Source organism: Agelaius tricolor, unplaced genomic scaffold, assembly GCF_023055355.1.
Source record: "Agelaius tricolor isolate 1412-34295 unplaced genomic scaffold, bAgeTri1.0.p SCAF_24, whole genome shotgun sequence".
Lineage (NCBI taxonomy): Eukaryota > Metazoa > Chordata > Aves > Passeriformes > Icteridae > Agelaius > Agelaius tricolor.
In genome coordinates this window covers 12,061,003-12,074,813 of record NW_027269284.1, presented here as the reverse complement: position 1 = coordinate 12,074,813, position 13,811 = coordinate 12,061,003, and the positions used below count along the sequence as shown (strand labels likewise).

At 34.7% G+C, this 13,811-nt stretch overlaps 1 protein-coding gene across 2 annotated transcripts in view; it reads left to right on the top strand.

The window, feature by feature from the left end:
* The window catches only part of RAB28 (RAB28, member RAS oncogene family), a 63,186-nt gene that overhangs the window by 19,805 nt on the left and 29,570 nt on the right, over positions 1 to 13,811 (top strand). For both annotated transcript variants that reach the window (XM_071447224.1, XM_071447223.1), the window contains exon 4: positions 1,735 to 1,864. In XM_071447224.1, coding sequence (XP_071303325.1) covers positions 1,735 to 1,864 — 130 coding nt within the window. The remainder of the gene's footprint in view (positions 1 to 1,734; positions 1,865 to 13,811) is intronic.

Here is a 13,811-nt window from a genome sequence, read left to right as displayed (position 1 = left end):
CTTCCCAGCTGCAGGACTTTGCACTTGTCCTTGTTGAATGTTGAAAGGTTCCTGTTCCCCCATTCCCTGAGCATGTCTACATACCCCTTTGAGGTAACCCTGCCCTCGGGCACATTGGCCAGTCTTCCCAATGTAGTGGCTTCTGCAAGCTATGTACGAAGGCATACACAAAGAGAACTCCTGTTATCTTTTCTTGAAACTTGTACCAGCATTATCATGCCTACCCTAAGTCATGCGTTTGTTGAAGCAGTCAGGTTTTTTCCCCACTTTTTTCATGTCAGTCATGGTTTCCAAACCTATGATACTGTTACTTGTTTCTTCTATTGTACCCTTTTAAGACATTCAAGTCCAAAAATGGATGCATTATTTCACCTGGAATGTTTTAGGCCAGTGTGATATTTGTAAAACAAACTCAACATATTCAGCTGTGAGCTGTAACTCCTTGATCCTATTATATGGAACCTGCTACAGAGCCAGATGCTTCCTATTGTGCGCTTGATTATTGCTTCCTTTGAACTTGCCATGGTATTTATTGAATTGCATCTTATTATTTTTACGCTGTTTGTCATCATAAAATCTGAACTCATCTCAAATAGTCTTGCAGTCTATATTAATTTGTATCAAATGTGAAATTATTAAGTAGGTGTACATTCTGTTTTGTGATCTAAGGCACTCCTTATCATCTAAGGCTCTCCTTTTAACTATCAGTTAAAACTGGGCCCAGACAAATGTCTGAAAAACTTGAAAAATCTTTTCTATTGAGAGTAGGTCATTGACTCAGCTATTTTTGTATGGATCATGCTGTTTTTTCAGAATATTTGTGAAAATTTCATGTGAGCAACAGTGTGCAGATGTATGGTTTTTTTGCCAGGTGTGAACTCCTTGAGAACAAGTGTGCCTGAAACCAATTCTGACTTTACTCATCATTTAAAAGATACTGACCTTATTAGGGTGTAGTGGAAAGCAGGAGCAAAAGACTCAATAAGATCTGAGAGCTGATCTCAGAATTGTGGAGGGGACAAGGATGACATTTGGACTGTTAATAGGCTGTGCTTTATAATATTGAATATTTGTGCTGAGGAATCATCAGAAGTGTCTGCTTTAAGTGTTTGTCACCTGTAGCTTGGCTCAAAACCTTGGAAATATAAGGGACTCCTTTTTGAGTTCTCACCATGTCTTTAGGTTCTCTTTTGAAAGTTTAAAGCTCGCCAATACTTCTTACTTATCTTCTGCAACACTGAAGGAATGGAATCTGGCCTTTATCCCCAAAAGGCAGCAGAAACATGACAGACAATGTGCAGAAATGTATAATTGAAATGCCTTTTTTTTTTTTTTTTCAAAAAAGGGAACATTGAAACTACAACTAATATTTGTTAAAACAAAAGACCTTCTCCAGTATAATTTTTATCTTCCCTGTTAGTGTGAAATGCTATTTTGGGTTTATCATAAAGCATATGCAGTTTGTAATATTTCTGATATAAATAATTGTGCTCTTGACTGTATTGCCACTTATTTCCTGAAATCTGCATTTGGAGCACATGAAATGCAGGAGAAATACTGTAAAAATGTGTATAGTGTAGAAATTTATAATTCCTTTAACTGACTCCTGAAAGATATGATGCCATTATTTGTTACTACTCTATTCTATGACAATAGTAATTTAGACTGCTGAAAATCTTACCATGTTAAATTCTTTTTCAATCTGTAACATTTTAAACATGTCTTTTTATTTAGGGCATTCTCTTGGTTTATGATATTACCAATGGCCAGAGTTTTGAAAATTTGGAAGACTGGTATAATGTGGTAAAAAAAGTGAATGAAGGATCAGAAACACAGCCACTTGTGGCCTTGGTTGGAAATAAAAGTAAGTTATTCATATTTACTTATAATTGAAATACTCTGGATGTGGTTTGCTATTAAAGAAATGACATAAGGTATATATATTTGGCAAAATGCAACTGAATACTATCTTGTGTGTTTTTGCTGTGTACAGATGACATATTTGGATATACTTCAGGATTTTGGTTCTGGGCAGATGGGTTATGTTATGGGGCTTGCTGCATCATGCTTTGCCTAGCCTGCAGCCTCTCTCAGCAGCACACAGGAGGAGGGAGATCACTTGCCTGTGTTTGAATGTGATAGACCCCAGGATATAGCCATGGCAATGGGGAACTGGGGAGCATTTCTGGGTGTATTGAAAGGTATATTTCATGGTTCTGTATGTGAAGAGACTGCTGCATTAACTACTGGTATATGTTTAAAAAACTACACTATGCATTAGGCATAATACTTAGGAATTGCTTATCAGACTTTTTTTTTCAATGTTATCTGTAGTTGTGCATATCAAGTGATTTGTGTTGTTCTGGGATTTTTTTAACCTCCTTTTTTTTGATCACATAAGTATAATATAATGGTTTTCTTCTGACCACCAAAACATGTCACTTTATATAATCATCACTTAGATAGTTTCCTAATTATATGGATTCGAAATTTCCCCATTTCCAACAAAAAAATCTTACATAAACATCCTTATTAGCATATCTGATGTCTTGATCCTCTCTTTCTTACCCCTTTTTCTGTTGAAGATGATAAAAGCAACATATAAGAATTTTAGAAACAAAATGGTAGAAGTGGATACATAATTTTTAAACAGTATAAATACATTATTTGAACAACAGAAAATATTTCATTTTTTTTCACTTTCCAAATAATTTGTTTCTATGTTACAGTGACCATGTCATGAACAAACCTGAGAAAAGGACTTAATCCAGCAAGCTAGAATTGTCTAAAATAATTTGAAAACAATGTAGAGACAGCACTTTCATTCAGAACCATTAACTGTAGTATTGCTACAGTGATGCTGTAACATTTTATGATATTAATTATGAAAGACTAATTTCCTGTGAAGAAAACAGAGAAGGTCTTGGAGTTGCAATATATAAATAGCATTTCTGAAAGCATAACACTGATGTGTTGTACTCTAGCAGACCAGAGTCAATAATACAAATTCTGTTGAAATTCAAATGAAAAGTATTTTTCACTGGTTTCTATTTTGCCCTAAATTTGGACTTCCTTGCTGGAGTTCTGCAAATGTTACTAAGTATTTGCAGTAAGATACACTGTAACATAGCATAAAAAAATGTTCCTTTGTTGAACTGGCACAATAGGTGTAGAAAACAATACATTGGTTTTGATTTGGAGATGTTTTATTTCTGTTTTTTTTTCAAATATACATGCCCACAAATTTTTAATATCTGATGTTTCCTTGGGAGCATCTGGAAGTAGAATCTGGTTTCCTAGGTGAGTTTCTAGACAAATGCTGACCCTGACTAGAGAAAGGGCTTTCATTTTATGGAAATAGCAGCTGAAGGAATTGCTTGCTGCCTTGTTTTCCTTCAGTAGCTGTATATAAAGAAAAGCTGCAAAATATTGATTTCATGTGATGCTAAGGATGTTTGTTGCTGTTGCACGTGTTGAGCATGCAGGGGATACCGCTTACAGAGGGATGTTTTTGCTTTGTTTTTATTTCAGCATGATAAAAATTAGACTTTGAAAGTATATTGCCTTCCTGAATTCTGTAGTAGGATAAGAATATCTAGGAGGGCTTCCACCCCCATACTAAAAATTTAATAGTCGGCTCCTGTTGTGACATAAATGGAAAACAAGATGTTTATACAGAAGCATGGTGTTGACTCTCACATATTATGAAGAGATAAAACTACTGGTACTAGCAAATTATTAAGGAGGAATCACTCTGTTCAACTTCTTTGTTTAGTAAGTGATAAAACACTCATATACAATGCAAGAGCAATAATAGGTTAAGAGCCAGGAAAAGCCATTTGATGAATTGATGAACTTACTTGACCTCATGCATCATTCAGAAGAAATACTCCAGTGAGTGGTTTCTGTCTCAGGATTGTACTTGGTTTTTTTGAGCTGTACATGTCTTTTAGGAAAATATCCAGGTAAGCTCACTGAAAGATTAGAAATGTCAATATCCACAGGCAAGTTATTCTAGCACTTAACTTTCTTTCTGATAAAAGCTTTTAAAATTTGCCAAGAATGCAGTTATTTTCGTTCATAGCATTTGGAAAACTTTGGGCCAGTCTTTAGATACCTTGATAAGAATTTGGAAGCTCAGCCTCTGTTTTGAAACTTTGGCTTAAAGTTAGTTACTTAACTTGGGCTGTCCTTTGTCTGTTTTCTCTTAGTAATACTGTCTGAAATACATGTGTATTTCCATTTTGGGGGAGATATACCTGGATTTTCTCTAGGGAAAAAGCTATAGCTTGTAAGAAAACAAAAATATTTCTCTATGCAATATGATACAGAAAACTGTACACTTGAATTCTATTAAATGAAAATAATTTCCCTGGGTAATTTTGTCATTGAAAACAAATTATTTGATACCTAGCCTTATCTGGTGCATAATTGTTTACTACTGTTAAGTCATGCAGTTTTATAGGTAATTTATTAGTGGTTTCTAGTATCAATTTGTAGTCATTTAGTTAAATGTTAAGTTTGTGGGGATTTCTTTAGTATTCCATAAAACTTGAAGAAATTGTTCAGTGCTGATTTAAATGAATCAGTGCTTGTTTTCACTGTTCTGGTTTATTGTGCATTGCAGTAGATTAGCAGCATGAGCACAGTAGGCTGCTGTGTCTGTTTAAAGCATGATAATTAGCTTCAGAGGGGTGTCAAGCTATTAAAATGTCCTGTTGTGATTGTAAGAGGTTAAGATTTAATCGTGAAACATTGGAAAGGTAATTTCTACTTAAAAAGCTCCTATCAGTTGCTGGTATCTCATCCATCAGAGATTTATTTGAAAATAGTAGAGCAGTATGAATTGATACCTAAATTCTGGAATTCTGGACCTTCCCACCTCTCTTTTTTATTTTCCCTTTTTTTCCTCTTCTCTTTTTGTTTGTTTGTTTGTTTTGATTTTTGTTTGTTTGTTTTTGGTGTTTTGTTTTTTTTTTTAGATGAAGGCATGTCATTGCCCACTAATTTATTAAAAAAATTGGGAGAGCAAGAGCTTCAGAAATGCAGATCTCTGTTGTAAAACCAGGGCTTTATTGAAACTGTCTGGGTTCCCTCTGTGTGCTTAGTTTCAGTTTTCATTCTTTTTTCCTTCCTGTACCTTTTTCCTTTTTTTTCATAGCCTGTCCTACACATTTGATCAGAGAGTAGAAAGCTGATTTGAATCAAGATCTCGCCCAGACCTGCTTTCTGCACCAATGTTCAATTTTCAATTGTCTTTCCATAGATTTTTGTCTGTGTATTTGATGAACAACAGAAGGAATTATAAAATTTAATGTAGAGATATTTTTTTCCTATTAATTCTAAGTCATAGGATCTTAATAATCCTGAACTTTACAGCTCACATTGAATCTTGAAATTGACTTTCCTAGTAGTTTACATTGTGTTATTTTATTCCTATTGAATACAAAGTGTATTTGAAGTGTGCTTATATCTGTGTTGCTAGTACCACTTGCTTTTTTGCACTGTTGACTGGGGAGTAAACCTTACTGTTAATTTTAACTTTCTGTTTTAGAGTTTCTATGCAATAACTCAACTTTTGTATATATGTTGCTGTCAAATACTTTGATTTGTATGGTATAAATGAGACTATAGTTACCAAGTGAATGAATTGTGTTTTGTGCACTTAGGATCATTGCTTAAATTAGGTATTGATAAAGTTCAGTGATCACAATGGATCTTCTAGTCATTAAGTGTGAATTAGAGAGGGTTTACCATGTTTCATATGATTGATGTGTTTGCTTCCTTTCTACCTTGATGGCATTATGTATTTTCTTCTGTACTAATCTACAAGCAGTCTCCTCAAGTGTCATACCAGCATTTTCAGTGGATATATTGTAAACAAAAATTAACCCAGGTTGCATGGGAGCTATACCCATTTGATTTATAGCTACCAAGATGGTCTTAGGGCGGTGGTTATCTGTAACTTATGTAGGGGGTAGGAATTATCAGGTACTGGTGTATAGTGGCTGGATGAATGATTTCTGTTCTTAGAGATACTAACCAGATCCACTCCTCAATAAAGACTAATAACTCAGATTTTTAAACAATCTTCATGACAGATGAGGGCACAGAGGAGAATGCATCAACACTAATTAAGAATGCTGACTGTTTGTTCTTCTTAGCCGTGATTAATTGATCATGCAGTGCTATCTCTGAACAGGAAGTGGGATGCTGTTACATTGTGAAGTTTAAAGGTTACATTTTAGGGTACCCTTTAACTTCCCTTACATACAACATAAAATGTTTTTACCTATCTTATCTGAGCACAGAAAGAAACATTTTCCAGCCCAGATACAAATTAACATTTGGTGTTTTGTGTATTAATGTGAATCTGGCAATCATGGGACTTGCCCAGTTTGCTTTTTGACTCCGTGGCTGCATTATATACTTAGTCTGCCCCGTTGTGCTCATAAAAGTTCTTCATTAATACTCACTTTGATAATCTATTTTATTTAAATTCAGAGCTGTGCATTCATTCTCTTGTCCCTCCCAACCTCCCCCAGTTTTCTGTTCTTGCTTCCCATGGGCTTGCCCTTTTAAGGTCCTTCACCTGTAATTAAGACAAGTGTTGAGCAGCTAATGCAAAGACCTCTGTTCTTTGGAGTCTTATGCCTGATTGAACTAAAGTTCCTGTATGCCCAGCAGCAGGTCTGGTCACCTGAGCCTTACACATGCTCTTGGGATTGGAGGGTAAACTACTTACATGTAGAGACTCCCTTAAAAAGAAAACCTTGTCCTGTGCTACAATCATTTTACCAACTCATTTGAATAAATGTAGAATGATGATACCCTGTTTTAAAATATATATAAAATGTTTGTCTCAACCAACTTGTAAGATTAATAGAAAATTGCAGTCCTATGGATTTGTTTCAAAGGTCAGGTAACTTTATTAAAAACTACTTTTAATAAGAAACTTAAATTAATGGAAGAGAAAACCACAGGTAAAAATGATCTTTTATTTGCCATAATATTATATTTCCAACCCAGTATCTCAATATGCTCTGTATTACTTTAGCAGTGGGAGCAACCTAAGAGCACACACATTTTTGAGTGAAAAAATTACCTTGCTTGTCTGAGAAAGCATTTGTCTTGCAAGATTTTGATCCTAAATCATGCTTAGCTTAGCATTAATAGGGCTGAGTACCATACATGCTGAAGAGATCTATTAAATTATGTCTGTTAAATTGCCATGTGGGCAAGTCTTCTAAACTGTGATTAGTAGACAGAGCTTGAGCCTCAAGTGCTGTTCTTTGGAGAGGATCTGAGCTTACAGAACTTTATACAGAAAAAAAGAAAGGAGGTTTATTGCTCTTGTGTAGTATTTACCTTGCCATATTGTAGTATTGTCTGTGAAGGGAAAACACCTGGCAGGAAAGATTACAAGGATCTGTGCATATGTATTCCATTCTGGCTCCAGTCCTCATGTGACTTGCTGTGATAAATACATCTGTTGCAAAGGGCTGCAAATCAGCCCATGTTTTACTACAAGCCTTCTTTCAGAATCCTTCACTAAATGATCTCTTGGATAAGAAGGCAGTGGACACAGAAGCTGATTTAGCAACCTGGTTAAATGCAAATTTTTAGACTTCTGGACTTCCGTAGAGTGCTGCAGCCATTATTGAAGCATATATACAGTATAGTTTTTGACGCTGAATCCTTTTTCTCATGCTGCTCAAAAGATAATTAATAATCCTTGTGAAATGCCTGTATTCAGCCCAAATAGCATTAGTTAGTAGTGAGCTTGTTTTTTCACTTGTGTTCTGCTGCATTCTGGGCTTCATGACGGAGTTGAAGTTGAACAATATACACAACTTGCACTCAGAAGATATGTTACTGTTGTACTGCTTGTCTGAGTTTGAGATTTGTACAGCTACACAGAGTCCTGACATAAACAGGTGTAGTTCTATGAAAATCAATGAATTTGCATTCAGTTGAACCAGGGCAGTTCAGATCTGTGTGAATTATTTTCAGAAAAAATGTTTTCTCATTTGGATGATACAGTGCTTTTACAAGAAAGTGTACAAAGAATAGTCATGAACTATTTCAACTAATAAACAGTTTTTATGCTACACTTTTTTTTATTTTAGTGACAATGAATAAACTGGTTTCTTCTTCCTACATGTAAAATCTTGAGGCTGCACTTGAGATTTTTGTTTTGTGCCCTTGAGTTTTGCCTGCTATGACTAACCAAGAGCCACAACCAAGTTCAAGGACCTGGTAGACAGTTGTTAATGCAGTTGGAACTCAAACACCAGTGCTACAGAAGTACCAGTAAATAATATATTCTCATTCCCTAACAGTTATGCTTAAATTGAGAAAAATCTGTAGAGATGTCATTGAAAAATGCAAATAGAAGTAAACTGTTTAAATACAAAGGTTAGAACCGTATATGTATCATATTTTTATAATAATACACAAATGAAATGCTGAGAGATCTCTTACTGCTTCCATGGATTTTGTCTGTGGTTTATTTAGCAATGTAGACATACGCCCAATAAAAAAAGATGCTGCATAAACTATAGTTCAGGCTGAATGTGCTTCTGTTTTTGGTTTAGGTAGAAATGTTTTTTCTGGCTGCGTCCTTCATACTTAGGTCTTCTTACAACAAATGGAAAGCCCTTAATTGTACCTAAGGGAATAGTTAATCTACGGTGGACATATGGTGGACAAAAGCTGAGTCTAGTAAATGAAAAAAATTATAAACAGAAAATGTGTGAATGTCTGCACAGTCTGAGAGTCATGGGAGATATTGTGCTGTTGGATTGGAGCTTATTTTAGGTTAATTTGCTATTCTTTTCTATCAGTGTATTAATAGAAGTCAGTGGAGCATAATATACATAGTTTTAAAACCCAGTCAAATTCATGTCTGTTTTATTGAATTGAAAAAAAAAACAACTATTTTTAAAGCAGGGCAGAATTTCTTTTCTTTGCTGCTTGTCCTGCTCCTACCTTTGCCACGTGACATAAATGCAATTTCAATTTCATTAGTGGAGGGAAACTCTCTGAAATTTTTAAAAGTTATAACATTTGATTGGGGGTAGTTAATCAGTGTTAACCCTGAGCAGCTCTTGGGCTTTATGGATTCAAGCATTATATGTGGTTGCACTGCTCCAGCAAAAGGTTAAGTATTAATGGAAAATGTTCACAGCTCTTTTACTCAAAGAAAACATGTTACTTGTAAGTTTGCTTTTGATTTTACTTTTACAGTTACATTGAATGTCTTCATTCATTTAGCCATCCATAAAGCAAATATTGTTGCACATGCAGTGGATAATAAGTCTTTTTAGGACTACTTGTGTGGTATGTCACAGATCATTAACTGCAAGTAACCACCTGACTTGAGGGAAGTCTGGAAGCATCATTACAGTGAAGTAAGCTTTTATTTCTGTATCACTGCAGCACATTGATTTGTAGGAATGTCTCCATTAGCTACTGTGGAAATATATTCTCATATATTATTATTGAAGGAAGCTGATGAGAGAGGATAACCAAATTTTGAGTGTGAATAGGGCATTGCTATTAGGATTTTGGATAAAATGGAGAAAAAGACAAATGCTATTGTAGCATTATTTTCTATTTAAAACCTAGAAAAGTCAGTAAACTTTTTTAAAAGCTTCAGAGTTTCAGAGTCAGACTGATAAATGTAGTAACAGTTGTACAGCGTTTCAACTGAAATGCACGTAGTAGTTGAATATATTTAATACTCTGTATGGGCAGAAAGTGTGGAGGAGAAATTTATTCCTAACCAGCAGGGAAAACTTTGGCTTTTTGTACTGATTTCAATTAAAAAAAAAAAAGAAAATTAAGACTTTTATTGAAGTAAGCAGTTATTATTCCAGTTCAATTTAGAGAATGAGGAATGAGGGATAGTCTATGTTAATATGGGGAATAATCATAATGGATAACCTTCACTTTCTTTGTGGTATAGTATGACTGGTGTGCATGCAGATTGAAGAACAAAGAAAAATTACAGGGAATGTATTGTATGTGTATTTTTAAATTGTGTAATTGTCAGGACATCATCATGTTTATTGGGGTTTTGCTAGAGAAGTGAAAATTAATGGTACCATTTTGAGTTTAGCCCACAGCTACATCTCCATTCCTGAGACACTGTGGGTTTATGATACCCATTTCAGTACAAGAACATGTGTGCTCTGCTAAATGTGTGGCTTCTTTCATACAGTTTTATGCATATTAAGCACTTATGGTTATGAGCTCTTTATTGCTCCAGTATTTGAGAAGGTATGTTTTGATGAGGCACCAATTGTGCTGCAGTTTCTTTCTGCATTCTACTTTGGTGTATTTTGTACATCATGTTTTTTTGAGGGGAAGAATGGTATTTGAAAAAAATAAAAAAAAGGTATGTCATTCCTTATGTGTGTCCAATATGAGACTGTGAAGATGTTACCATGGGAGTAACTACAAAGCCATTATCAAACAGACCACCAAGATAAGTCTGTTGGTTAAATGCAGAGAGTATTATTGTTGTTATTTACACTCTGTGCTTCCAGCCATTTTGGTTTGGAGAACTTCAAGATATGCTTGTTTTTGAAGGAGAGGTTTAAGACTTCACATTAAATTCAGTTTAAAACCAATTAAGATTTACTGAAATTTGTTGGTTGAGGAGGGTACAGTACAGTGATGATGAATGGTAAATTAGTAATCTAATTTATTTATTTAAAATAAGGTTGTAAAAGAAGAGGCCTTTATGTACATTGCACATAGTTTCTATTTCAAAAATACTGAGTTCCCTATGAAATTTTCATGACCTATGTTTGGTTTTTTAACTCTATTTTTTTTTCAGAAGTAGTATTAAGATAAAAATTTTTGTTGTTTACATGGGTGTAAATTTACAGCACAATTAGTGAGCTACTCCAAGTTTACTCTGGTGTTCTCATGCTAGCCCCTAATTTATAATATTCTTCTGGATTACTTTTTTTAATCCGTATACTATGAGGGTTTTCTTTGGTTGTAAATATTGCCCAATATTTGTACCTAGTTATGGGTGATAACAGGACTATATTGTACTGGTATAATACTAGTATGTAGAATTCTACAGATGGTAGAATTCATTAAAGTTTTGAAATATGTGTAGAGAAAGAGGAGTAACATTAACTCTTTCTGACTTTGACTGGAGAACTCAATCATACCTAGGTCATACCATTTAAAAACTGCCATCAGGACTATTGCCTTTTTCATATGCTAAGCAAAAAGTAATTAAAAAAAGCTATGGCCTAAATAGTTGAATGGAGCACACAGAATAGTAAAATGCCTTGGGAAAGGCTTGTTTTGGAAAAATCCAGGGATATAATCATGATGTGTATTGAGGACAGCTTTACATTGTTGGATTTTGTAACCCAGCATTTTTTTTGGTCGATAATGTTAAATTATCTACCACAAAAAAATGCTTGGTTACAAAATGAAGGCTGGAAAAACCAAGATTTGTACAGATAGCACACCTTTGATGCTGTGGACAGAAAAAGTGACCCTCAGTTCCTAAAACCTTACTTCATACATTTCCAGGAGCTTGATGTGTTTTGTTTTGGAAATGCCACTGTGATGTCTCATGGGATGTGTATCTTTATGCTTCTCTTCATTCTTCATTCTCCTACAGGCTTTGCTCCTGATGCTGTGGGTAGGAAGGCTGGTTTAGTTTTTGTTTTATTTTTCCCATTATATTTTCCATGATGTAGGCAGGCTTTCCCCTTAGGTATGATAGGACTTAGTGAGAGCAGTGCACCAGGAATACTGTCCAACTGGCAAATCTAAACTTGGGAGAAAATAACAGTGTAAGACAAGCAAAAAAATCCCTCTCACAAGGCACCATACTGATCTTTCTGAATCAAACTGTTTAGTTCTCTTGATTAGAATTTTTTTAGGGAGTTAGTTTTATATGGAAAATGAATATTTTTTGATCAGAAAAAGTAATTTTCAGTGTAATATATGAGCCCTAGTAGTTATGACTGATAGTTCTGAACTAGTTCAGCTGTAGAGAATTCCCAGAGTTTTTGAGTTTAATTAATTGTTTAATTTTAAGTATACTGTTGTGGTAGTTTATTTTAATAACATTACCCTGTGTACTTGCAGATGCTGGAGAAAAGAAGCCTAGTCTGGTTGTATTGTAATTCTGCAAGGTTGAAAATGGTTCAGTATGAAGAATACTGACAGTTCTTTCCCAGTAATATTCAGTACTGCTTTAAAGTAAATTTTTAGAAAGCACTCCATAAAGCAGCTCTAAAACCTTTTATTTCTTAAGTTGTCTCAACCTGTACAGAAGGAGTAAAAGGAAACAATATAAAGAAAGATTAAAGAGCAGTCATTGTAGAGATCTCTATTGCTAGTTAATATGCTGCCTAATTAATAATTGAGCAATTTTATTGGTCTGACTCCTAAAGTACATGTGTTAAGATGACCTGCTTTTACACTGTAAGTTTTGCAGTTTTATTTTTGGGAATGGTGTATACAAAAGTTTATTAGAGAATGGTTACTGGTCTAGTTGCATGTTTCAGTGGTTGATCACTAGGGCAATAATGCTGGTTTCTGAGCACAGCCAGCACTTTTTCCAGCTGCTTTATAGTGATATCTTGAAGCTTAAAATGTAATCTATATGGGTAAGCCACAAAAGCCACTATATATTAAAGCAGACTCTGACAGTAAATCAAAATTGAACAGCTGGCAACACTACTAAAGTCATAAACTTATTTATTAAAAAAACTAAACAGAAGAATTATATTAAAAAGAGAGGAATATGTTCTACAGACCGGTGGATATAGCTTAAAACCTGGAAAGTGCTGCAGATTAAGGACCCAATTTATGAACATCTGTTCTGGCAGTTTCTGTGAGATTCTCATGTTCTTTACAATAAAAGTGTGAAACATGTTTTTCCCCCCATACTAATCATGCTTTTCTGCAGTTCATAAAACTTGCATTGAGCTTATGCAACTGGGCCTGTCTGCTTTACACACTTGCAGAGTAATTACTGTTCATGAAAAAGTACTATAGCAACATCACAATCCCACCATATACACTTACCCTCACTTGTTCCAAGCAGTCTCATTGCCTTCAAAAGCACTGAAACAAGACTGCAGTTTCCTTCATATTTTTCAGCTTAGAGCATGGCAATGAACTAATAATGGAAGCAGGATGCTAGAGAGCAAACTGGACAGAAAAATATCTTGTACATTGTTTCTCTAAAATTGAAGCATACTTACAGTCTTTCAACTGTTAACTCCCCTTATCTCTTAATTTTGAAATAAATGATCATAAAAAGATTGTTTTAATTGTGATATTTACATGGAATAGGACACTACTTTTTTGGTCATATTGACAGATATGTGAGGGTAAGCTTTAACATCTGATCTGCTTTGAGAGGGAACTGAAAAATCAAAAGTTTAAAACTGAGTGTCTAGTTCCATTGTCAGTGGTACTGTTTGGCTTTTGACATCAGTGTGACTAAGATATGTTTCAGAGATTTTAGCCACAAGCCTTGTTTTGTAGTCAGGCTTGGTCTGCACAGCACAGAACATATTTTGTTCTCTATCTTTTGCTTCATGTCCAGTAATTCAGATTGAACTAGAGCAGATCATTTTGGAAGGCCATCAGTTTTTCTCTAAAGCAGTACAAGACTGCTAACATCCTGCCATTAGTAAACAAAGTCAGGCTCTTGACAAAGTCTGTGATTAGGAAACCAATACGTAGAAGGAATACTGAGCAAATGTGCAATAAAACCACTTTCCTTGTCCTAAACAGATTATATTGCTTTATTGATG